A 24,066-nucleotide genomic window follows, 5' to 3' on the forward strand; every position below is an offset into this window, starting at 1 on the left:
CTCCAATAGTTTGGCTCATCACTTCCAAAATGGTTTCAAAGTGTTGGGAAAAGAAGAGGGGGTGCAACACAGTGGGAAACATACCCCCTGTCCCCAAATTTTTAGAAATCTGTTGCTGGCATCAAATTCAAATGAGCAGATATTTTTTCTCAGTTTCAGCTGATCTGTCAATCTATTTGCAATTGTGTTTAACTGATTTGCACCGATTCACCCCATTCTCTTTTTATTTACATTTTACACATTGCCCCAATTGGAAATCATACATTTCTAATGTAATATACATTGTACAATCGTTGAAGGTTGAATATATGAGAATTCAAGAGCTTTTGTAAAATACATTTATCCACCTCTGCCTATGGAAAATGGGTGAAGTAGAAAAGGAAAAGAAAGAGAGAGAATATTAGAACACAAGTGATGGAGGATGAATGATGGGAGAAGAAGGAGAGAAGCAGACTGGAGTTACTTTGCAAGAGGACCCAGGGTATTATGTTGGCCAATGGTGCCATGTATCCAGAGCAGATTTATTCCAATTAAAAAGGTATTTCATACCTGAGGTGCTATGCCCACCAGACAGACAGACAGAACCCTATAAGACAAACATGACCATGGCCAATGGGTTACAACGAACCTGCTTGAAGCCAGAATTTCTATTGCCAATAGATTTTGCTCATTTTGATGAATTTGGTGGATGATGCAACTTTACAAGGGTCAAGATTTTGGATAGATTGCTTCTGCTGACTGACTGCTGGCAGGTTTATATACCTAGGTGTCAGCTCCATCCCTATTCTGGTCATTGGGTTACAGAAACACAAGTTCAGTGGAGGCCCTGGTGCCCATGACCACATTCCCCAGTAGACAACCCCAATCAGCTTTGCTCAAGGCATCAAAAGATTTAGAGCTGGAAAGGTTAATTCACCAACTTGGAGTCTCTTTGTTTTTCTGCTAAAGGAAATACATTTATATGAATTTGCTGATTTGTTCCTTTTAGAAGATAGTTGAACTTCCTTCAAGGGAATTGGGTGGAGCTGATTTCATACAAAAACAATTTCATAAACCAAAACCCAAGTACATTGACCAGGAGCAGAGCAAGAGTAAGTCTGGGCCATTGCAAGTTGGGTGTTTTGCTCCCTTTTTCTATAATGGATATGGAACCCCCATATATTACATGATGATAACTGGGATGGATGTAATACAGAGAGGAACATGTGGAGGGTGCGTGTTGAGTATTGTAGGGTCTAATGGTTTGTATTTTTGGTTTGCCCATATTATAAAGCTTCTGTATTATTGTAGATAATGACTACATGATAGACTCTCTGCATTGGTATGTATACAGCTCATATCATGCTCAGTAGATACTGACTCAGGGATTGGTGGGATTTTCTTTACTCTCAGGAGAAATGTAAACCAGCTCACATTGGATTTTTTCCTTCTGTTGGAACAACTAGAAGCCAATGTAACATATGTAATGAAAGTAATCATATAGAAAAAGGGCAGTTTGGCTTTCCATAAATTGTCAGTTCTGATACAATGGAGTTGGAGCTGGAGTTGGAGTGTGGGGGGTGGTTATCAGACGTTATCAGATTAGTTCTTCTCTGTATAATTGTAGGATTTCCCCAGGATAATGTCAAAGGAATATCAGGACCTTCAGTGTCTGCAGGAAGAGGAAACATCGTCAACTGTCAGCAAGACAACTGGTTCTGCCATGAAAGGTAGCGTCAGCTGAAACTGCTGAAAAAAGGGGTTCTGCTTAAATAATCGGGGTCTCTCGAACTCATGGGGGTACTAAATTATTATTATTTTCATAAACATTATTTGAATTATGTAGAAGTAACTTAAAGATGTACTGTCAATGGTATTCTATGAATTGTGTGTTAATAATACATTAGTTATACATTTAGTATTCCTTTCAGAACCATTGATAGTCAGTGTAAATACAGTGTAATAGTTAATTGTAGCACCAAACTGGGCATGAAGGATATTTTAATTTCTTAGAATTCTTTATTATCTTCCTTTTTCAACAAATACATATATTGATATTCAGATCCATTCGTTCAGTTTTATGGAACAACATGGATTTTAAGCCTAATTAACTGCAAAAAAAAGTAGTCCATCTATTTACAAAAGGAAGTTAAAGCTGTTGATTTACATAGTTCTATTAATAGTTTTGATAAGATAATTTTATCTGAAGTGTGGTGGGAACAAAACAATAAATGAATTCATCTAGCATACAAAGGGTTTCATTTTAAATCTTAGAATACAAAATTCCTCAGTATCTGGCCAAAATGTGAATATCCTTCTCCAAACTCTTTCCATCTTCTTTGGGAATGTGGAGAAATTAAACATTTTTGGACAGATATTGAAAATTACCTAAGCAATATTTTAAATTCCAAGATTACACCTCAAGATGCCCAATTTGGGTTGACTAACTCTATAGTCCACATCTCAAGATTTATAAAGTTGGTATTGGCTTCAGCTCGTAGCTGAACTTTATAAATCCATTTAAAAAATGGATTGAAAAATATTTGCCTTCTTTAAAGGAGGTTTTATTAGAGTTAAAAACTCTTTACACTAATGAGGCAATTAGTTACAGAGTTGAAAATATACAGAATTGCTTTAAATTTATATCCAAATGGAAAATATTCTTTCAAACATTAGATTCAATATTCTTAACTGTTCCATAGATAATTAATAATATGTTATCATATTCTAGCCTATTGGTTGTTATACCTATAATATGACTTGATAATCTTGATGATTAATCTCAGTGCTATTGATTCATGCTTATGGTATTTGTATTATTAGGATTTATAGTTAATTTGATTATTTTGTGTTTAAATTTCATCTTGTAAAGTGCTTGTTTTTCTATAATGAAAGATGAATAAAAATATGTATATAAAAAAAAAAATGGTAGCACCAAGCACCCATGTTACCCAATCTCCATTATATTTGCTTGGGATCCAGTCATCGGTCCACATGTTCTGACTGTCCCTATTGGAAGAGGAGCTGATGTTGGGGTGTTACTGTTGTTGGGGCAACTAATTCAATTATATGAAACATGGAGGGAACAGGTGTATGTACAGAATATAACTGGGTTACAGTTTTCCCTGCAAAGTATGTGGCGAGGATTGAGATATGGGTTAGTTTTTATGGGGACCCAGGTTTTTTGGGACAATCTGCTGTCATGATCCTCCAGTGTCCCCTATATAATCCTTTTGAAGACCCCCAATGGTTTTCTTTGAAAAGGTTCTCTATCAAATCCTTGTAAAGTTTTCTATATTGCATGTTATGAGGCAAAGGTTTCCTATCCTCCTTCCTGGGAAGTTCAACCATTTAACATTCATGGAGGTCTTCTACACTACTTGCTGTGTGTCCCCACAACCATAACAAAGAACTCTTAACCATCTTAACCAGTGTAGGTCCCCCTTCTCACTTAAATGTTTCCTATACTAGACTCTTTATAACCATGATGTAGGTCTTCTGTTGTGCTCCCTGCTTAGACCATCCAGAGAAACAACATCGTCTTCTGTCAGTTGTTAATGTTATTACTGTTCAAAGACATTTTTATACTTAAAAAAAAAAACCTTGTCTTGAGCTCTCCTTTAACTGTCTACATCCTACAGCCTACAAGATGCAGAGTTGGGCAACCTCACACTCTTCACGACTCCTCTATGGATTCTGCTGCTTCTGTGCTGTTCTCCTTATTGTCATCATCACCCTCATTGTGCATTTACAAAGTGAGTCTTGTTCGTATGTCAAACACCATAGTCACTGGTCCATATAAATGTAGCGGACACACTCACCAAAATTGGTTTTATCGTTGCAATGATAGAGTAATACAAAGATTGACCTGTATTGCATATTGTATTCATCAGCAGTGAGTCTTTATTTTCTACAGAGCCAGAAGTAAAGGATAGAAGCTTTGAGTACCAGCTTGGCAACTTCAGTGTCAGTGTGAAGACCCAAGTATCCCAGATAACTCAGGAAGGTAAGATAAGATAAGATAAGATAAGAAGGTGTTTGGAAATGGGTGTTGCTCCTCCCTTTCTAACTCAGGCTCTCATGTCTTGGGGTTGGGGCATTGTCCAAGCTGTTTTCTTATCTTTACCACATTTGGCCTCAAATTCCAAATAGCAGCAGATACTCTTGGTAATTATGACTCTATGATCTCAATAAAAAATCGGATTTTACACTGGTGAACTGGAGAAACTTTGAGCTGGCCACATGTCATGTCCTAAGTCCTGTTTTCCAAACAAACTCTTTGATGGAGCTCCACAAGATTATAGGTCTTTGATGTACCTTGTATGATATGATATCCTAACTAATCATTCCAATTCATCTCTGTGTTTGGGTTTCATGAGGCTCTGCTCTTCTCTCTGTCAGGACTATTGGTGTCCTTTTAAAATAACAGGTAACTATGGTGCTGCTCTAGCAACAAATCTACCCAAGATGATCCTGTTTGTATCTCCCTCAGGTACCAGACTGATGGAGAAGATTACAGATCTTGAAACATCAGTGAAGAAGATTCAGAATGACCTTTCTATAGGTAAGTACATGACTGGCTTTGTTTTTTGGGGGAAAATGAAATGAATGACTTGATATGGGAAGCTGGATTGGGGTTGGAGATGAATAGTGAGTAAACCAAGGAAATTCAAAACAAATTCATGTGGATCCAAGCAAACTGAGATCAAGGACCAGAGATAATTAATGAGATATAAGAAAGTGATAGAAACAGAAGTAGATGATATTCTATATACAGAAATAGGCATAAATGCTATGGGTTGTTGGAAACTGGGTGAAGCAGCTTCGCTCCAAACAGGCTGGTAAACTATGGAGGATTGTATTGCTTGCAAATATTAAATAGTACATGTGGAAGACTCTACTGTGGGGAATTGGGGTAACCACTTACTGAGGATTTTGTTCAGGCTCATTACAGAGTGACATGCAGAAAGTCCTTGGTACGCTCGGAAGATTGATTGACCGGGTGCACAAATTGCAACTTAATGGTAAGATATCCAGTGACGAAATGGGTAAAAATACACAATTATATAAAATGGACCACTTTAAATAAATGCAGTTATATAAAGCTCTGACAATTTAAAGGGCATTCTATTGAAAGGCATTCAATCCTTCTAAGAACTTGCTCACTACAGACTTATAGGGTTATAATTACCATGTATACTGGATTTTAATACCAGAATTGTATCAATTTCACCAATGTCCTGATACAAAATCAAAGAAAGTCTAAAACAGTAAGAAATACCAACCTGACAAAAACTGAATTCAGAGTAACATTGAGTTTATTCAAAGCCCTGGAGCTTTGTAGATGTTAATTTTGTCTAAATGTAAATTATAGAAAGAGCTTAAGCGCCAAGATTTGATTGGGGCTCCTGTAACAATTTTGTTACAGATACTTTGTTACAAATAATCACTCACCCCAAATCTCCCCCTAACTGGCCTTAAGACTGGGCCCCTTAGCTCATAACAAGGTTACAGATATATAGAAACATTGGGGTGTCACCCTGCTATAGTTCCAGGGGTACCCAGGGTACAAATAAACACTCACCCCAAATCTCCCCCTAACTGACCTTCAGACTGGGCCCCCTTAGCTCATAACAAGGTTACAGATATATAGAAACATTGGGGTGTCACCCTGCTATAGTTCCAGGGGTACCCAGGGTACAAATAAGCACTCACCCCAAATCTCCCCCTAACTGACCTTCAGACTGGGCCCCCTTAGCTCATAACAAGGTTACAGATATATAGAAACATTGGGGTGTCACCCTGCTATAGTTCCAGGGGTACCCAGGGTACAAATAAGCACTCACCCCAAATCTCCCCCTAACTGACCTTCAGACTGGGCCCTCTTAGCTCATAACAAGGTTACAGATATATAGAAACATTGGGGTGTCACCCTGCTATAGTTCCAGGGGTACCAAGGCCACAAATAAGCATCGACTATAAACATCTTTATTTTGCCTCCAGTTCTGGCTTGCTCAAACAGGGTGAAATTTAGCACCAAATCATTGCACAACTGAGTTTCGACATTCCAGCACATGTTGTAATTAAGCTTTCCCAGTAAATTTGGGCATGTCCTGAAATGCCTGGATATGCAGTACATTAATGCTGGCAGATATTCTCCTACAGCTCTTATAGTTACTGTGATACTGAAGTTAGTGAATAAGAAAGAAAACGTTATCGATTTTGTGGTCACCTTCATATTTCAACAAGATTAGCCTGGTCTGGGTCTGTTTGACCCCTCCTGGTGGTGGAGGAGGGTGGGGGGGGCTTGGTAACCTCATATATACATTATGGAGCACATTTGCCTTTTCAATGTCCCTGGAGACAATTTATCTCCACTATATAGAGGACCAAGGTTCTCAACCTTTACCTTTTTACTACTGATATACCAAATTGGTTTCCATGTTATTCCTACACTTGGCTGCGTGTGGGAACCATGTTCCTTGGTGCCTCAACTGAGTCTGCTGGAAACCAAGTCTAATCACCTGGCTGCCTCCCTAACTGCATTGTACTGATATTGTCATGATGATATTTGGATGAATGTTCCTGTATTTCCCCCAGACACCAGACTGATGGAGAAGCTTTCTGAGCTTGAGGCATCTATGAAGAATTTTCAGGGTTCCTTTTCCATAGGTAACAAACTACCCAGACTTGTCTGTTGAAGACACTGGGGTAACCACAGGCAGGTTATGATGGGAATGGGAATCAGTGGGGAATTTGATATAAACTTCACGTTGAAGTAACTTCTATGGAAACACAGAGAGGTTGCACATTTATAATGTTTGGAGACTTTGAGGTAACATTCAACTGGGTAGATTATTTGGGTGTTTGGGGAGAAAAACTGTATTCTGAATTGAATAAAGAATTTACCGTAATGACATACTGGGTGCCTAGTTCCACTATTGGGGTTGACAACACTAAATGGGGTATTACAGATGACTGGTGTCCCTCTGTGACAGGCACTTTACAGAATGATATGCAAAAGGTTCTGGGGACGCTGGGGAAACTGGTTGACCGAGTATAAAAGATGCAATTTAATGGTACGATGTTTTCTAATCAATGGGTAACGAGTCTTAGGATATGAAACTTACTTAGGTACTAAAAGTAGATTTCCCTGGTTCTTGAAGGCCAACTCTAAGGCATTTCATGTACCATTTATTTTCCAATGATACAATGACCAAAGTTTTCGAATATAAAGTAAAAAAAAGTCAGTGGTTCATAAAGAAACCATTAAGACTTGGACAATGTTGACTACGACAGAACATTGCTAAGTGACAGCCATAACGTTCTTTATATCAAGAGTAAAGGGTTGAAGGTTTACAGAGTGATTCTGGAAAATGTTTTGTTACGGCTGTGGAAAGTCAAATGTGCTACAATATGATTAAATGAGTTCTGATACACATTAATGAGGAGTAATATATGTTATGAGGGCATTGGTACAGAAAATAGATTGAGAATATCAAACACAAGACATGGTGGCTAGGAGGTATCTGAAAATTGAATTCTCTGAAATATTAAGGTGTATTCAGTCAATGGTGTGCCCTTGCCCAGCTAATACCATTGTGATCATCACTGTGTGTGACCCTTCCATTCCATGATGTCTCGGGTGTGACTATACTCTTTAATTTTCACAGTATTAATTAGGAAGCTGGAGTTTCAACAGCCCTATCCATATTCTGCTGCCATATTTCTTTGGGTCTAAAAGGGTGACCAGGCCAACTTTGGTATAGGAAATATTCTGCTGCCCCAAGCCCACCCAGGAAACCCCCCAGATCAACAAAACACCAAAACGAAATCTGCCCAAAGTGTCACAGTCCACTAGACCTTGTTGCTCCAAACCATGTATGGACATGATGGATACTTATTGCTGTTTGGTCAGATGAGTTGCAATAACCAAAATCTGGTCCCATAGAGAGTAATTACTCCCAATTTTACTTCCAGGTTCCCAGGATCCCGTCTGCCCAGTGGACTGGCATCGCTTTACCCTCAGCTGTTATTATGTCTCCAAATCAGGATATCCCTGGGAAGAAGCTAAAACACGATGTGAAGGGTTCAATTCTCATATGGTAGTGATCAATAATGAAGATGAACAGGTACGTATCAGACTTGAAAATATAATGGAACAATAATTAACTGAAAAACTGAGGATAGTTAGGGAATGAGAGGGGGGAATGTAATTAACTTGAGGTTTGGTTTCCGCTAATAGGCCCCTGTGCTGGGAAGTTCATCTATTATGTAAGTTGTTCTAAGCAACTAAATGATTATCCTGTTTTTCCCTAGAACTATGTGCTGGGAAGTTCATCTATTATGTAAGTTGCTCTAAGCAACTAAATGATGATCCTGTTTTTCCCTAGAACTATGTTTTTGGCATAGCGAAAACTCAGTTCACTTGGATTGGCCTCACAGATTCAGATGGGGAGTGGAAATGGTCGGATGGAACGCCTTATAATACTTCTCCCAAGTGAGTAAATGCAATATCTGTGTGGCAAGAGCTGCATAAAGGGTGATAAATAATGCTTCTAACACTGTTGTTCACATATATTCCTTTGGTTGCTTAAGGCCAAGTGTATTCTTGCATGGTTGAGATCCTTCATCAGGCCACATTGGGTCATACTACCCCAAGCCAGACGATTACAGGCACATTGGAAATAAAAAAATATAGTCAATTTGTATCAAAATGGAGCCCTGATGCTTGTGGTGTCAATAATGTGGCCAATTCCAAGACTCCCTTGTATCTGATGGACCTTGTACTCCCATCTTGTGTGCAGTTCTTCTTACCACTCACTTCAACCATTCTTCTAACTGATGAACCAATTCCCATGATAAGTAAAAGATCCATCATTTTTAAAACATCTGTGTTTCATGCTCATATTCTTCAGGTTCTGGATCCCAGACCAACCGGATAATCATTTTGGCCATGGGCTGGGTGGTGGAGAGGACTGCGCTCACCTTCATTATAACGGCCGATGGAATGATGACCACTGCTCCCGCCGATACAGGTTTATATGCGAAAAGGCCATATGAGCAAAGAGGCCATCAACTGCTGGACAGCTGGAAGGTAGAGTAGATACCAACCAAGAGATGGAGAAACTCATGGCAAACCTGCAGACTTTCATCCAGCAGGGGAATTGCAAATATTCTGTGTATTTAGAGCCACCAAGAGAACAATATTCAGTAATAGTGCCAGTCTATATTTCTCTTTGTATAAACCCTATATTTAGAATTCAGTAAACTTCTCTAAATATTTAATGGGAGCTAAACGTATCAAAAAAAGTCAGGCCTTGAGAAATGTTACTACTTTGCTTGCTTTTTGCCTTATTCAGATGATTAAGGAGGCAATTCTGTAGTTCCTTAGTTTCTAGGCTTGAACCGCATAGAAAAAAGCCGTAGAGCAATGGAGTATTCAAATTTGGGTTTCCGAAACTCAAATAGTCCAGATTTATTAAGTGCAAAGATCTCAAAAATTTGAATTTTTAAAAATCGGCAGCTAAAAGCAGGCAATTTTCTGTAGAAACCAAAGGGAGGTATATTTTTTTTCAAAGTCAGAGAAAGGGAAGTTCCTTGGACTTGATTTAGAAAAAATATTAGAATCTGAAGGAAATACTTTTTCTTCTCTTCAGAAAAAATGGAAGGACCAACATTCAGTTATAAAAAGAAAGCAGCTATGGAGAGATACTGTTATAAGATGGAATTTATTACTGAAATTATCCAATTCTCCTTTTCCAAAATCTTTCTTTCTGAGGCTAAAAGCAGTAATTCTCAAACAAGACCCATATTAGATCCAGAAACAGGGGAAACAGGAGACTGATTTATGTCCAACTAACACTGATTTAGGAAAAAAACCTCTTGGCAATAAATAAACATCACAGATACAAATCTAATTTACAACTAATTGAAGAACCAACTAAATAATTTACGGAGTTCCTCAAATTTTTTCTTCCAAATCATCATCTCCCACCGTCTCCAAAAATCTGCAGAGAAAAAACTTTTCGGGGCCCCATTATGAAACCTTACATTTTAAGAGGGAAAAAAAAACACTTTAATCTTTAGAGATATATTATATCAAAAGCTGGTAAAAATCAGAATCCAAAAAGATCTCAGAATCACATAATGAAGAAGTCAATGGCAGATGGACATGAAGTTGTTTCTTGACATCGTGATCTGGGCTGGATAATCAGAGTTTTCGTCCCATAATCCGATAAAGACAAGTTTTCAGAGCTTCAATCGTACAATATTAATTGACGCACATGTCTGTTGCGCCGTTTTTTCACCAAGGATTTTATGAGAAGAATTATTGATAAATGAATTCAATTTGTGGATGGGAGTCAGGTTGACTTTGTTTTAATAAAAAGGCTTTTATGGGGCTGATTTACTAAAACTCAGTTTAAGTCTAGTTTTCTTTTATTAAAACAAAGCCGTACAAACTCCCTACCACAAATCGATCACTGATTTTTCTCAGAAAAATCAGAGCAACAAAACTGAGCGTCAGTTCTTATCAAACGATTTGATGCTCCAAAAACTTGATTTTATCACACTTTTGCTGACTTTTTCAGATTATTGAAAAACCCAGACTTTATCGAATTATTCAGATGGAGTATTTTTGGATTTGGATTTTTAGCAACTTTGCAGTATGATAAATCTCTAAAAATTCGAATTTATTCGATCCAGAAACAGGGGAAACAGGAGACTGATTTATGTCCAACTAACACTGATTTAGGAAAAAAACCTCTTGGCAATAAATAAACTATCAACAGATACAAATCTATTTTACAACTAATTGAAGAACCAACTAAATTATTTACGGAGTTCCTCAAATTTTTTCTTTCAAATCATCATCTCCCACCGTCTCCAAAAATCTGCAGAGAAAAAACTTTTCGGAGCCCCATTATGAAACCTCAAATTTTTCTTTTAAAGTGGAAAACTTACATTTTTAGAGGGAAAAAAACACTTTAATCTTCAGAGATATATTATATCAAAAGCTGGTAAAAATCAGAATCCAAAAAGATCTTAAAATCACATAACGTGTCAAGCCTGTCGAGATCATGAAGAAGTCAATGGCAGATGGACATGACGTTGTTTCTTGACATCGTGATCTGGGCTGGATAATCAGAGTTTTCGTCCCATAATCCGATAAAGACAAGTTTTCAGAGCGTCAATCGTACAATATTAATTGACGCACACGTCTGTTGCGCCGTTTTTTCACCAAGGCTTTTATGAGAAGAATTATTGATAAATGAATTAAATTTGTGGATGGGAGTCAGGTTGACTTTGTTTTAATAAAAAAATGTAATTAATATGAGTTTTTGTAAATAACCCTCTTACTCTCTATATGGTATTTTAACAAAAAAATTGGCTAGATCAATGCTTTTATGGGGCTGATTTACTTAAACTCAGTTTAAGCCTAGTTTTCTTTTATTAAATCGAAGCCCTCCAAACTCCCTTCCACAAATCGATCACTAATTTTTCTCAGAAAAATCAAGGCAACAAAACTGAGCGTCAGTTCTTATCAAACGATTTGATGCTCCAAAAACCTGATTTTATCACACTTTTGCTGACTTTTTCAGATTATTGAAAAACCCAGACTTTATCGAATTATTCAGATGGAGTATTTTTGGATTTGGATTTTTAGCAACTTTGCAGTATGATAAATCTCTAAAAATTCGAGTTTTCCCCCTAAAAACCCTGACCAGAAAAAAAATCGAGGTTTAATAAATGGACCCCTATATCTGCATTTCCATAAAATATATTTTAAAAAAGTCTCTGATTCTACAATTTGGTCAGTTTCTCATAAAAATACATTTTCAAAATGTATTGTTTTGCCCCCCAAGAATCTCTCAATGTGGGGAAATCGAGTATCATTCCTGAGTTTGCAACCAGAAATCAGATTTATGAAAATTTTAATTTATGAGTATTTTTCTCATTAAAAAAATTGAAAAGCTTGACTTTTTTCAACAAAGAACTCAAAAATAATGGATATATCACCTAAAAAAACAACTTGGATGCAAGAAAATTGCATTCTTCTCTTCATCATCAATCAGTCTGACAAATTTCAAATTTGTTTCAAAAACTCTAATTGAATTTTGATAACACTGACTGACTTCCATATCTACATGGGTTTGACAGGTTTTAGATGCAAAAAATGTAAAGGCTTTTTTCCGCTTGATAAAAATTAAAAGCTTGAGTTTCAGAAATTCCTAATTTTTGCCTCAAAAAACTTGAATTGTGGTAAAAAATTGAATTTCAGTGTTGATAAATCTGTCCCTTCAAGTTACAATTAAACTCTAAATTACTCAACTTAAAACTCAAATTAAAAATATGACATTACTAATGAATTTGAAAATAATTTTCACCTAGAAAATTCACTTTATTTCCCATTGGATTAAATCAAATCTTGCTCAATTGTTAGTTAAAAAAATCTTTGTCTATAGGATGAAGACAAGATAAAGATCTAAAAATTAGAAATACTGAAATGTTATATTAAAAGCTGCTCAGTTAATGAAACAAAGTCATAAATCCATGAAAAAAAGACTAATTTTTTATGTTTTATTGTAAATGAAATTGTAGTGAAATTCTATCTTGTGTGACGGGGAGAGAGATGATTCTGTTACTCAGATTTTGTATAAAATGTGTTTTGTCGATAGTTACAAATGTAATATTGTCATTTTTCAATCATTGTCTAATGAAAACGTAATAAAACCCATTTGAAACCACAACGGTTCTGCGTTTCTTGTGAAACACCGGAAATGTCTGACCAGTCATGACGCAATTTAAAGCATTTTGTCAATTTGTGATAGAAAATTCTGTTAAATCCAATGTTCCTGTTGCCAATAGAAGGTTTGGGTAAAACCAATTCTGATCCCAGTTGGGTCTTGCTGAACCCAGTCTCCCCTCAGCCTTGGACACCCCAAAAATCATTAGTGAATGACACCTACAGTACAGGAGGGATCCAGCCACTGGTCCAACTGCCAGTGCAGATAATGTCAGACTCGGGGAGCAGATAATGTCAGACTCGGGGAGCAGATAATGTCAGACTCGGGGAGCAGATAATGTCAGACTCGGGGAGCAGATAATGTCAGACTTGGGGAGCAGATAATGTCAGACTTGGGGAGCAGATAATGTCAGACTTGGGGAGCAGATAATGTCAGACTTGGGGAGCAGATAATGTCAGACTTGGGGAGCAGATAATGTCAGACTCGGGGAGCAGATAATGTCAGACTCGGGGAGCAGATAATGTCAGACTCGGGGAGCAGATAATGTCAGACTTGGGGAGCAGATAATGTCAGACTTGGGGAGCAGATAATGTTAGACTCGGGGAGCAGATAATGTCAGACTCGGGGAGCAGATAATGTCGGACTTGGAGAGCAGATAATGTCAGACTCGGGGAGCAGATAATGTCAGACTCGGGGAGCAGATAATGTCAGACTCGGGGAGCAGATAATGTTAGACTCGGGGAGCAGATAATGTCAGACTCGGGGAGCAGATAATGTCGGACTTGGGGAGCAGATAATGTCAGACTCGGGGAGCAGATAATGTCAGACTTGGGGAGCAGATAATGTCAGACTCGGGGAGCAGATAATGTCAGACTCGGGGAGCAGATAATGTCAGACTCGGGGAGCAGATAATGTCAGACTCGGGGAGCAGATAATGTCAGACTCGGGGAGCAGATAATGTCAGACTTGGGGAGCAGATAATGTCAGACTTGGGGAGCAGATAATGTCAGACTTGGGGAGCAGATAATGTCAGACTTGGGGAGCAGATAATGTCAGACTTGGGGAGCAGATAATGTCAGACTCGGGGAGCAGATAATGTCAGACTCGGGGAGCAGATAATGTCAGACTCGGGGAGCAGATAATGTCAGACTTGGGGAGCAGATAATGTCAGACTTGGGGAGCAGATAATGTTAGACTCGGGGAGCAGATAATGTCAGACTCGGGGAGCAGATAATGTCGGACTTGGAGAGCAGATAATGTCAGACTCGGGGAGCAGATAATGTCAGACTCGGGGAGCAGATAATGTCAGACTCGGGGAGCAGATAATGTTAGACTCGGGGAGCAGATAATGTCAGACTCGGGGAGCAGATAATGTCGGACTTGGGGAGCAGATAATGTCAGACTCGGGGAGCAGATAATGTCAGACTCGGGGAGCAGATAATGTCAGACTCGGGGAGCAGATAATGTCAGACTCGGGGAGCAGATAATGTCAGACTCGGGGAGCAGATAATGTCAGACTTGGGGAGCAGATAATGTCAGACTTGGGGAGCAGATAATGTTAGACTCGGGGAGCAGATAATGTCAGACTCGGGGAGCAGATAATGTCGGACTTGGAGAGCAGATAATGTCAGACTCGGGGAGCAGATAATGTCAGACTCGGGGAGCAGATAATGTCAGACTCGGGGAGCAGATAATGTTAGACTCGGGGAGCAGATAATGTCAGACTCGGGGAGCAGATAATGTCGGACTTGGGGAGCAGATAATGTCAGACTCGGGAGCAGATAATGTCAGACTCGGGGAGCAGATAATGTTAGACTCGGGGAGCAGATAATGTCAGACTCGGGGAGCAGATAATGTCGGACTCGGGGAGCAGATAATGTCAGACTCGGGGAGCAGATAATGTCAGACTCGGGGAGCAGATAATGTCAGACTCGGGGAGCAGATAATGTCAGACTCGGGGAGCAGATAATGTCAGACTCGGGGAGCAGATAATGTCAGACTTGGGGAGCAGATAATGTCAGACTTGGGGAGCAGATAATGTTAGACTCGGGGAGCAGATAATGTCAGACTCGGGGAGCAGATAATGTCGGACTTGGGGAGCAGATAATGTCAGACTCGGGGAGCAGATAATGTCGGACTTGGGGAGCAGATAATGTCAGACTCGGGGAGCAGATAATGTCGGACTTGGGGAGCAGATAATGTCAGACTCGGGGAGCAGATAATGTCAGACTCGGGGAGCAGATAATGTCAGACTCGGGGAGCAGATAATGTCAGACTCGGGGAGCAGATAATGTCAGACTCGGGGAGCAGATAATGTCAGACTCGGGGAGCAGATAATGTCGGACTTGGAGAGCAGATAATGTCAGACTCGGGGAGCAGATAATGTCAGACTCGAGGAGCAGATAATGTCAGACTCGGGGAGCAGATAATGTTAGACTCGGGGAGCAGATAATGTCAGACTCGGGGAGCAGATAATGTCGGACTTGGGGAGCAGATAATGTCAGACTCGGGGAGCAGATAATGTCAGACTCGGGGAGCAGATAATGTCAGACTCGGGGAGCAGATAATGTCAGACTCGGGGAGCAGATAATGTCAGACTCGGGGAGCAGATAATGTCAGACTCGGGGATTGATACAAATCATAGGGGGTCTATTACGTTTCATGAGCCCCAATAACATTGTGTGTCTGACTATTAGGGAACAGCCACGGAAACATTCGATTTGGCAGTAGCACCCTGGGCCGATGTCCCCTCACACCCCAGTCCCTAAATCCTTCTATGTTTCCCAATGGGCAGATGCTTTTGGCTACAAACTGGGGGGATTATATAACAGAGATTGAAGTGTTTGGGGGGCCGTGGTTAATATAACTGTATCCTAATGATTATGCCCCTATGTGCCAATCACAGAGTGACCCAGTACAGCCATTGGGGGGTTTCATTCCACAGCCCAATTCAGCTGAGTGTCAGCTCGTCCAACTGCTGACCATTCATTGTCTCTGATCCAGTAGTAAGTGGATTGAGCTGTAAGTGTCAGGTAATTGAACTCTGGCACTTGCACTAGTGAATAATTCTCTCCAGTGTCACGACTTTTACACCCGACTGCTGCAAACCCTCCGGCCCTGTGACTTCATCATTACGGAAGTAATTAGAACTAATTACACAGAGAGAGTGAAGGAAGCTGAGTGCGAGGGAGAGACCAGGGAGCAGGGAGTTTACGTACAATGTGCCCCCCCCCAGCCCTGTTCCTGGTCCGGAGTCACTGGGAATAATTCCCTTCCCTGCAGCTTCACTGTAATTCCAGACAAGTACAGGGAGTAATAGTGAGTGCAACGGGACGTCCCTTCATCCCACCTGTGACTGACAGGCAGCTGAATCCATCAAGAAAATTAGTTTTTTATGTCCTTTGTCCCATAGACATAACAGTGTTTTAATCCTCCCCTTACCAGCACAACTTGCAACTCCCTGCACCCTTTCCCTTAACTGTACCCCCTGCAACCCTTACCTGTACTCCCAGGAACCCTTTCCTTAATTGTAGCTCCTGTAACCCTTTCCTCACCTGTACTCCAAGCTAGCCCTCCCTTATTTGTAGCCCTTGCAACTCTTCCCTTACCTGTACTCCCAGCTACCCTTCCCTTACCTGTACTCCCAGCTACCCTTCCCTTAATTGTAGCCCTTGCAACTCTTCCCTTACCTGTACTCCCAGCTACCCTTCCCTTACCTGTACTCCCAGCTACCCTTCCCTTACCTGTACTCCCAGTAACCCTTCCCTTACCTGTACTCCCAGCTACCCTTTCCTTGCCTGTACTCCCAGCATCCCTTCCCTTAATTGTAGCTCCTGCAACCCTTCCTTTACCTCTTGCAGTCCAGATGGATGAAGAGCTGACACTTTTCGGAGTGATACAAAGTGCAGGTGTATGTGTCGTGCTGTACAGCAGCCCCTCAGGGAATGTGATTGTGGAATCATCTCAGTTACGTGTTTCCCATTGCACCAAAACTCACGCCGCAGATTCCCGCAACACGGATTGGCTGAAGAAAGATTTATCACATAACAATGACTTTCCGGGATGTGGTTTCCAGTAATTATTATTGTCTGAGCTGAGGAGGAAAAGGAGAAGGTGCCGGGAGTGTGATTAAAGCACTGGGAGAATTGTACAATCACTTCATTACACAACAGTCCAACCAACCTCAGCACCTGCTACTTTATGTCATGAGTCGCTCACTGCCTGTGCAAAATACACTCACAGGTGTCACTGCTGGGCCCCACACAAAAGTCTCCCAAAACTCCACATCTGACCCCACTTGTACTAATGAATGTTTCCACCCAATGGCCCAACCTCATAAAGGAAATTCATGTCTGGACCCGATTCATTGTATCATTTCCACATGTAATGGATTCCATAACCTGACTGCCCTTACAGTAAAGAACCCCTTCCTATGCTGATGGTGAGATCTCCTTTCCTTCCCACCAATGAATCACTCATTCCCCCTCTCTTGGTAGGGAATCCCATAACCTGACTGTCCTTACAGTAAAGAACCCCTTCCTATGCTGATGGTGAGATCTCCTTTCCTCCCCACCAATGAATCACTCATTAGAGATGTCGCGAACTGTTCGCCGGCGAACTTGTTCGCGCGAACATCGGGTGTTCGCGCTCGCCGGAAGTTCGCGAACGTCGCGCGACGTTCGCCATTTTGGGTTCGCCATTGTTGGCGCTTTTTTTTGCCCTCTCACCCCAGACCAGCAGGTACATGGCAGCCAATCAGGAAGCTCTCCCCTGGACCACTCCCCTTCCCTATAAAAACCGAAGCCCTGCAGCGTTTTTTCACTCTGCCTGTGTGTGCTGAAGAGATAGTGTAGGGAGAGAGCTGCTGCCTGTTAGTGATTTCAGGGACAGTTGAAAGTTTGCTGGCTAGTAATCGTTTTGATACTGCTCTGTTATTGGAGGGACAGAAGTCTGCAGGGGTTTGAGGGACATTTAAGCTTAGGTAGCTTTGCTGGCTAGTAATCTACCTTCTACTGCAGTGCTCTGTATGTAGCTGCAGTGGGCAGCTGTCCTGCTTCTGATCTCATCTGCTGACTGCTGCAATAACAGTAGTCCTTGTAAGGACTGCTTTTATTTATTTTTTGTTGTTTTACTACTACTACTACTACTACTACTATAAGAGCCCAGTGCTATTAGTCTAGCAGTGTTGGGGAGTGGGACTGGTGTGCTAATCTGCTGCTCCTAGTAGTTCAGCAGCACCAACTTTAATTTTTTTTTTTTAATATTCATTTTTTTTTTATTTTACTTTTTTTTATTTTACTACCGCTGTAGTAGTGTATAAGTTGACCTTTTAGGCATTATTTGCCCTGTAGGCATTATTTGCACACTGTTTTCTTCAACCCGCCATCGAGCTGTGTGACCTTGTTCACATTCTGTCTAAATATCCATAATATTACCGTCTCCAGAAAAAACACCGGAGTCACTTTTTTCAAGCAGCCATAATATATTTTACGTAATCCGTATCCACCGCTGTAGTAGTGTATACGTTGGCCTTGTAGGCATTATTTGCACACTGTTTTCTTCAACCCGCCATCGAGCTGTGTGACCTTGTTCCCATTCTGTCTAAATATCCATAATATTACCGTCTCCAGAAAAAACACCGGAGTCACTTTTTTCAAGCAGCATTCATATATTTTACGTAATCCGTATCCACCGCTGTAGTAGTGTATACGTTGGCCTTGTAGGCATTATTTGCACACTGTTTTCTTCAACCCGCCATCGAGCTGTGTGACCTTGTTCCCATTCTGTCTAAATATCCATAATATTACCGTCTCCAGAAAAAACACCGGAGTCACTTTTTTCAAGCAGCATTCATATATTTTACGTAATCCGTATCCACCGCTGTAGTAGTGTATACGTTGGCCTTGTAGGCATTATTTGCACACTGTTTTCTTCAACCCGCCATCGAGCTGTGTGACCTTGTTCCCATTCTTTCTAAATATCCATAATATTACCGTCTCCAGAAAAAACACCGGAGTCACTTTTTTCAAGCAGCATTCATATATTTTACGTAATCCGTATCCACCGCTGTAGTAGTGTATACGTTGGCCTTGTAGGCATTATTTGCACAGTGTTTTCTTCAACCCGCCATCGAGCTGTGTGAGCTTGTTCACATTTTGTCTAAATATTGATAATATTATCGTCTCTGAAAAACCACTTGAGTTACTTTTTTCAAGCAGCATTCATATATTTTACGTAATCCGTATCCACCGCTGTAGTAGTGTATACGTTGACCTTGTAGGCATTATTGCACACTGTTTTCTTCAACCCGCCATCGAGCTGTGTGACCTTGTTCACATTTTGTCTAAATATTGATAATATTATCGTCTCTAGAAAAACACTTGAGTTACTTTTTTTCAAGCAGCATTCATATATTTTACGTAATCCGTATCCACCGCTGTAGTAGTGTATACGTTGACCTTGTAGGCATTATTTGCACACTGTTTTCTTCAACCCGCCATCGAGCTGTGTGACCTTGTTCCCATTCTGTCTAAATATCCATAATATTACCGTCTCCAGAAAAAACACCGGAGTCACTTTTTTCAAGCAGCATTCATATATTTTACGTAATCCGTATCCACCGTGTAGTAGTGTATACGTTGGCCTTGTAGGCATTATTTGCACACTGTTTTCTTCAACCCGCCATCGAGCTGTGTGACCTTGTTCCCATTCTGTCTAAATATCCATAATATTACCGTCTCCAGAAAAAAACACCGGAGTCACTTTTTTCAAGCAGCATTCATATATTTTACGTAATCCGTATCCACCGCTGTAGTAGTGTATACGTTGGCCTTGTAGGCATTATTTGCACAGTGTTTTCTTCAACCCGCCATCGAGCTGTGTGAGCTTGTTCACATTTTGTCTAAATATTGATAATATTATCGTCTCTAGAAAAACCACTTGAGTTACTTTTTTTCAAGCAGCATTCATATATTTTACGTAATCCGTATCCACCGCTGTAGTAGTGTATACGTTGACCTTGTAGGCATTATTTGCACACTGTTTCTTCAACCCGCCATCGAGCTGTGTGACCTTGTTTACATTTTGTCTAAATATTGATAATATTATCGTCTCTAGAAAACCACTTGAGTTACTTTTTTTCAAGCAGCATTCATATATTTTACGTAATCCGTATCCACCGCTGTAGTAGTGTATACGTTGACCTTGTAGGCATTATTTGCACAGTGTTTTCTTCAACCCGCCATCGAGCTGTGTGAGCTTGTTCACATTTTGTCTAAATATTGATAATATTATCGTCTCTAGAAAAACCACTTGAGTTACTTTTTTTCAAGCAGCATTCATATATTTTACGTAATCCGTATCCACCGCTGTAGTAGTGTATACGTTGACCTTGTAGGCATTATTTGCACACTGTTTTCTTCAACCCGCCATCGAGCTGTGTGACCTTGTTCACATTTTGTCTAAATATTGATAATATTATCGTCTCTAGAAAAACCACTTGAGTTACTTTTTTTCAAGCAGCATTCATATATTTTACGTAATCCGTATCCACCGCTGTAGTAGTGTATACGTTGACCTTGTAGGCATTATTTGCACACTGTTTTCTTCAACCCGCCATCGAGCTGTGTGACCTTGTTCACATTTTGTCTAAATATTGATAATATTATCGTCTCTAGAAAACCACTTGAGTTACTTTTTTTCAAGCAGCATTCATATATTTTACGTAATCCGTATCCACCGCTGTAGTAGTGTATACGTTGACTTTGTAGGCATTATTGCACAGTGTTTTCTTCAACCCGCCATCTAGCTGTGTGTATTATCGTTTTCCAGAAAAACCAACTGAGTTTTTGTTGTTGTGTGTTGTTTTTTAAAAATAATGCCAGGCAAAGGCAGGCCGCCACGCAGAGGCCGTGCTAGGGGCCGTGCTGCTATGCAATCCTGTGGCCCTAGCAAATTGCCCAGTTTTAAAAAGCCAATGACCCTGAACTCCCAAATGCTGAAGAGGTAGTTGACTGGCTTACACAGCACACCCCATCCTCTACCGTTTCTAAACTTTACCACAACATCCTCCTCATCCTCCACTGCTATGGCCACCCCACGTAACACTTCCTCCACCACCGGTGCCCTTCTTCACTGGGGTCAGAGGAGTTATTTTCCAATGAGTTTCTTGAACTGAGTAATGCGCAACCATTATTGCCAGAAGAAGATGAAGGAGATGAGGACCTTACACCAGATTTAATTCTGGCAGAGAACACGATAGAGATGGACATAATGAGTGATGAGGAGGAGGTCCCCGCTGCTGCTTCCTTCTGTGATGTGTCAGAAGAAATTGATGCATCTGAGGAGAATGATGATGAGGAGATTGATGTTTTGTGGGTGCCTAGTAGAAGAGAGCAAGAGGAGGGTAGTTCAGATGGAGAGACGGAGAGTCAGAGAGGCAGTAGGAGAATAAGACTTAGAAGAAGCAGGGAGGACAGCCCGCAGGGATCAGCAGGGCAACAACATGTATCGGCACCTGTGTTCAGCCGGCCAACGCACCCGCCATTGCCGCCAATACCGCCAACTCCGCCAACTTCTACTGTTACCGCCAGATCGCACACTTCCAAAAAGTCAGCAGTGTGGGATTTTTTAATGTGTGTGCCTCTGACAAAAGCATTGTAATTTGCAATGAGTGCAGTCAGAAACTGAGCCTTGGTAAGCCCAACAGCCACATAGGTACAACTTCTATGCGAAGGCACATGAGCGGCAAGCACAAAGCACTTTGGGAGCAACACCTCAAAGGCAACAGGCAAACTAAAAGCCACACTCCTTCTGGTCCAGCATCTTACTGCTCTACCTCTGCTCTCCTTGACCCGTCTGAACCACCCTCCACTCCGCCTTCCACCTTGACCACCTGTTCCCATTCCCAGTCATCTGCCACCAGCCAAGTTTCTGTGAAGGCCATGTTTGAGCGTAAGAAGCCAATGTCTGACTGTCACCCCCTTGCCCGGCGTCTGACAGCTGGCTTGTCTGCACTCTTAGCCCGCCAGCTTTTACCATACCAGCTGGTGGACTCTGAGGCCTTCCGCAAATTTGTAGCAATTGGGACACCGCAGTGGAAGGTACCCAGCCGCAATTTTTTTCTAAAAAGGGAATACCACACCTGTACCAACATGTGCAGAGCCAAGTTACCGCATCTCTGTCACTTAGTGTTGGGCCAAAGGTCCATATGACTACTGACGCATGGTCCTCCAAGCATGGTCAGGGCAGGTATGTCACCTACACTGCCCACTGGGTGAACTTGGTAATGGCTGGGAAGCAGGGAATGGGTAGCTCAACAACAACAGTGGAGTTGGTGTCACCGCCACGGATTGCACGCGGTTCTGCCACCACCTCTACTCCTCCATCGCTCTCTACCTCGTCTTCTTCTTCTTCTTACTCTGCTGCTGGGTCCTCCTTCTCCTCCTCCACACCTGTGCACCCCCAGCTCCCCCTAGGCTATTCGACGTGCCAGGTACGCCGTTGTCACGCTGTCTTGGGGATGACGTGCCTGGAAAGCAAAAACCATACCGGATCTGTACTCCTGTCATCTCTGCAGTCACAGGCCGATCGGTGGCTGACCCCACACCAACTGCAGATCGGAAAAGTGGTGTGTGACAATGGAAGCAATCTGTTGGCAGCGTTGAGACTAGGCAATTTAACACATGTGCCCTGCATGGCACATGTGTTAAATTTAATAGTCCAACGTTTTGTCTCCAAGTACCCAGGATTCCAGGACGTTCTCACCCAGTCCAGAAAGGTGTCGGCCCATTTCAGACGTTCCTACACAGCCATGGCACGCCTTGCTGACATTCAGCAGCGCTACAAACATGCCAGTCAGGCGTTTGATTTCTGACAGCCAGACTCGCTGGAATTCAACGCTCCTTATGTTGGAACGTCTGCTGCAACAACAAAGGGCCGTCAACGAGTACCTTTTTGAACTGGGTGGTAGGACTGGATCTGCACAGCTGGGGATTTTTTTCCCCCGTTACTGGGTGCTTATGCGCGATGCCTGCAGGCTCATGCGACCTTTTGAAGAGGTGACAAATATGGTCAGTCGCACCGAAGGCACCATCAGCGACCTAATACCCTTCGCTTTCTTCCTGGAGCGTGCCGTGCGACGAGTGACAGATGAGGCTGTAGACCAGCGTGACGAGGAGCTGGAAGCGCACGATTTCTGGTCGGAATCACCAGAACGAACCCAGGCACCTGCTGCAACGCAGGGAGAGGTGCCAGAAGTGGAGTCAGAGGAGGAAGGTGGCTTTGTGGAGGAGGAGGAGGAGGACCAACAGGAGCAGGCTTCCCAGGGGGCTAGTGGTGACCTTTTGGGGACCCCTGGTCTTGTACGTGGCTGGGGGGAGGAGACCGTGGATGATGCAGTCCTTGATAATGAGGAAGCGGAGATGGATAGCTCTGCATCCAACCTTGTGAGAATGGGGTCTTTCATGCTGTCATGCCTGTTGAAGGACCCCCGTATCAAGAGGCTTAAGGAGAAGGACCTGTACTGGGTCGCAACGCTACTAGACCCTCAGTACAAGCATAAAGTGTCAGAAATGTTACCAACATACCACAAGTCCGAAAAGATGCGGCATTTACAAACCAGCCTGCAAAACATGTTGTACAATGCTTTTAAGGGTGATGTCACTTCAGGAACTCATCAACATTCCAGGGGCAGAGGTGCCAGTAATCCTGCCACGAGCACACCTGCAAGGACAAAGCCCTTTGGCCAGTCTGTAACGTCAGACATGCAAATGTTTTTCTGTCCAAGGCAGCGCCACAACCCTTCTGGATCCACCCTCAAAGAACGCCTCGACCGGCAGGTAGCGGACTACCTGGCATTAACTGCAGATATCGACACTCTGAGGAGCGATGAACCCCTGGACTACTGGGTGCGCAGGCTTGATCTGTGGCCAGAGCTGTCACAATTTGCCATGAACCTCTTGTCTTGCCCAGCCTCAAGTGTGCTCTCAGAAAGGACCTTCAGTGCAGCAGGAGGGATTGTAACTGAGAAGAGAACTCGCCTAGGTCACAAAAGTGTCGATTACCTGACCTTTATTAAAATGAATGAGGGGTGGATCTCGGAGGGTTACTGCACGCCGGAAGACTTGTTCTGACTTCTATGCAGCTGTCCTTCTCTTCAAGCCTCATGACTCCACACACAGCTGTCCCTCCCTCCGCCACCGTTACAAACTAGGGTGCAAACCCTACTGGTTTAATTTTTTCTGGCCTCTGTGCTTCAGTGGCTGCAACCAAAAAAACTGGGCAAACAATGTCTACAAGGTCAACGTATGGCAAAAAATGACTATTTTCAGCATTTATA

General features: G+C 41.8%; 1 protein-coding gene across 1 annotated transcript; it reads left to right on the plus strand.

Moving 5' to 3' along the window:
* Positions 1-1,587: 1,587 nt before the first annotated feature.
* On the plus strand, positions 1,588-10,005 carry LOC108710672 (asialoglycoprotein receptor 1-like). The gene is made up of 8 exons (XM_041587406.1): positions 1,588-1,709; positions 3,621-3,734; positions 3,896-3,985; positions 4,472-4,543; positions 4,923-5,003; positions 7,960-8,111; positions 8,373-8,479; positions 8,898-10,005. The coding sequence occupies exons 1-8, from the start codon at positions 1,622-1,624 to the stop codon at positions 9,040-9,042; spliced, it is 849 nt and encodes a 282-aa protein (XP_041443340.1). The 5' UTR covers positions 1,588-1,621; the 3' UTR covers positions 9,043-10,005.
* Positions 10,006-24,066: the final 14,061 nt, after the last annotated feature.

Source organism: Xenopus laevis, chromosome 3L (genome assembly GCF_017654675.1).
Source record: "Xenopus laevis strain J_2021 chromosome 3L, Xenopus_laevis_v10.1, whole genome shotgun sequence".
In the NCBI taxonomy this organism is placed as follows: Eukaryota; Metazoa; Chordata; class Amphibia; order Anura; family Pipidae; genus Xenopus; species Xenopus laevis.

Excerpts from the sequence above, each read along its gene's own strand:
- LOC108710672 (XM_041587406.1), top strand. The coding sequence starts at position 1,622 with ATGTCAAAGGAATATCAGGACCTTCAGTGTCTGCAGGAAGAGGAAACA. Across the intron at positions 3,735-3,895 it reads CCTCATTGTGCATTTACAAA|AGCCAGAAGTAAAGGATAGA; the intron begins GTGAGTCTTGTT and ends TATTTTCTACAG. Across the intron at positions 8,112-8,372 it reads TCAATAATGAAGATGAACAG|AACTATGTTTTTGGCATAGC; the intron begins GTACGTATCAGA and ends GTTTTTCCCTAG.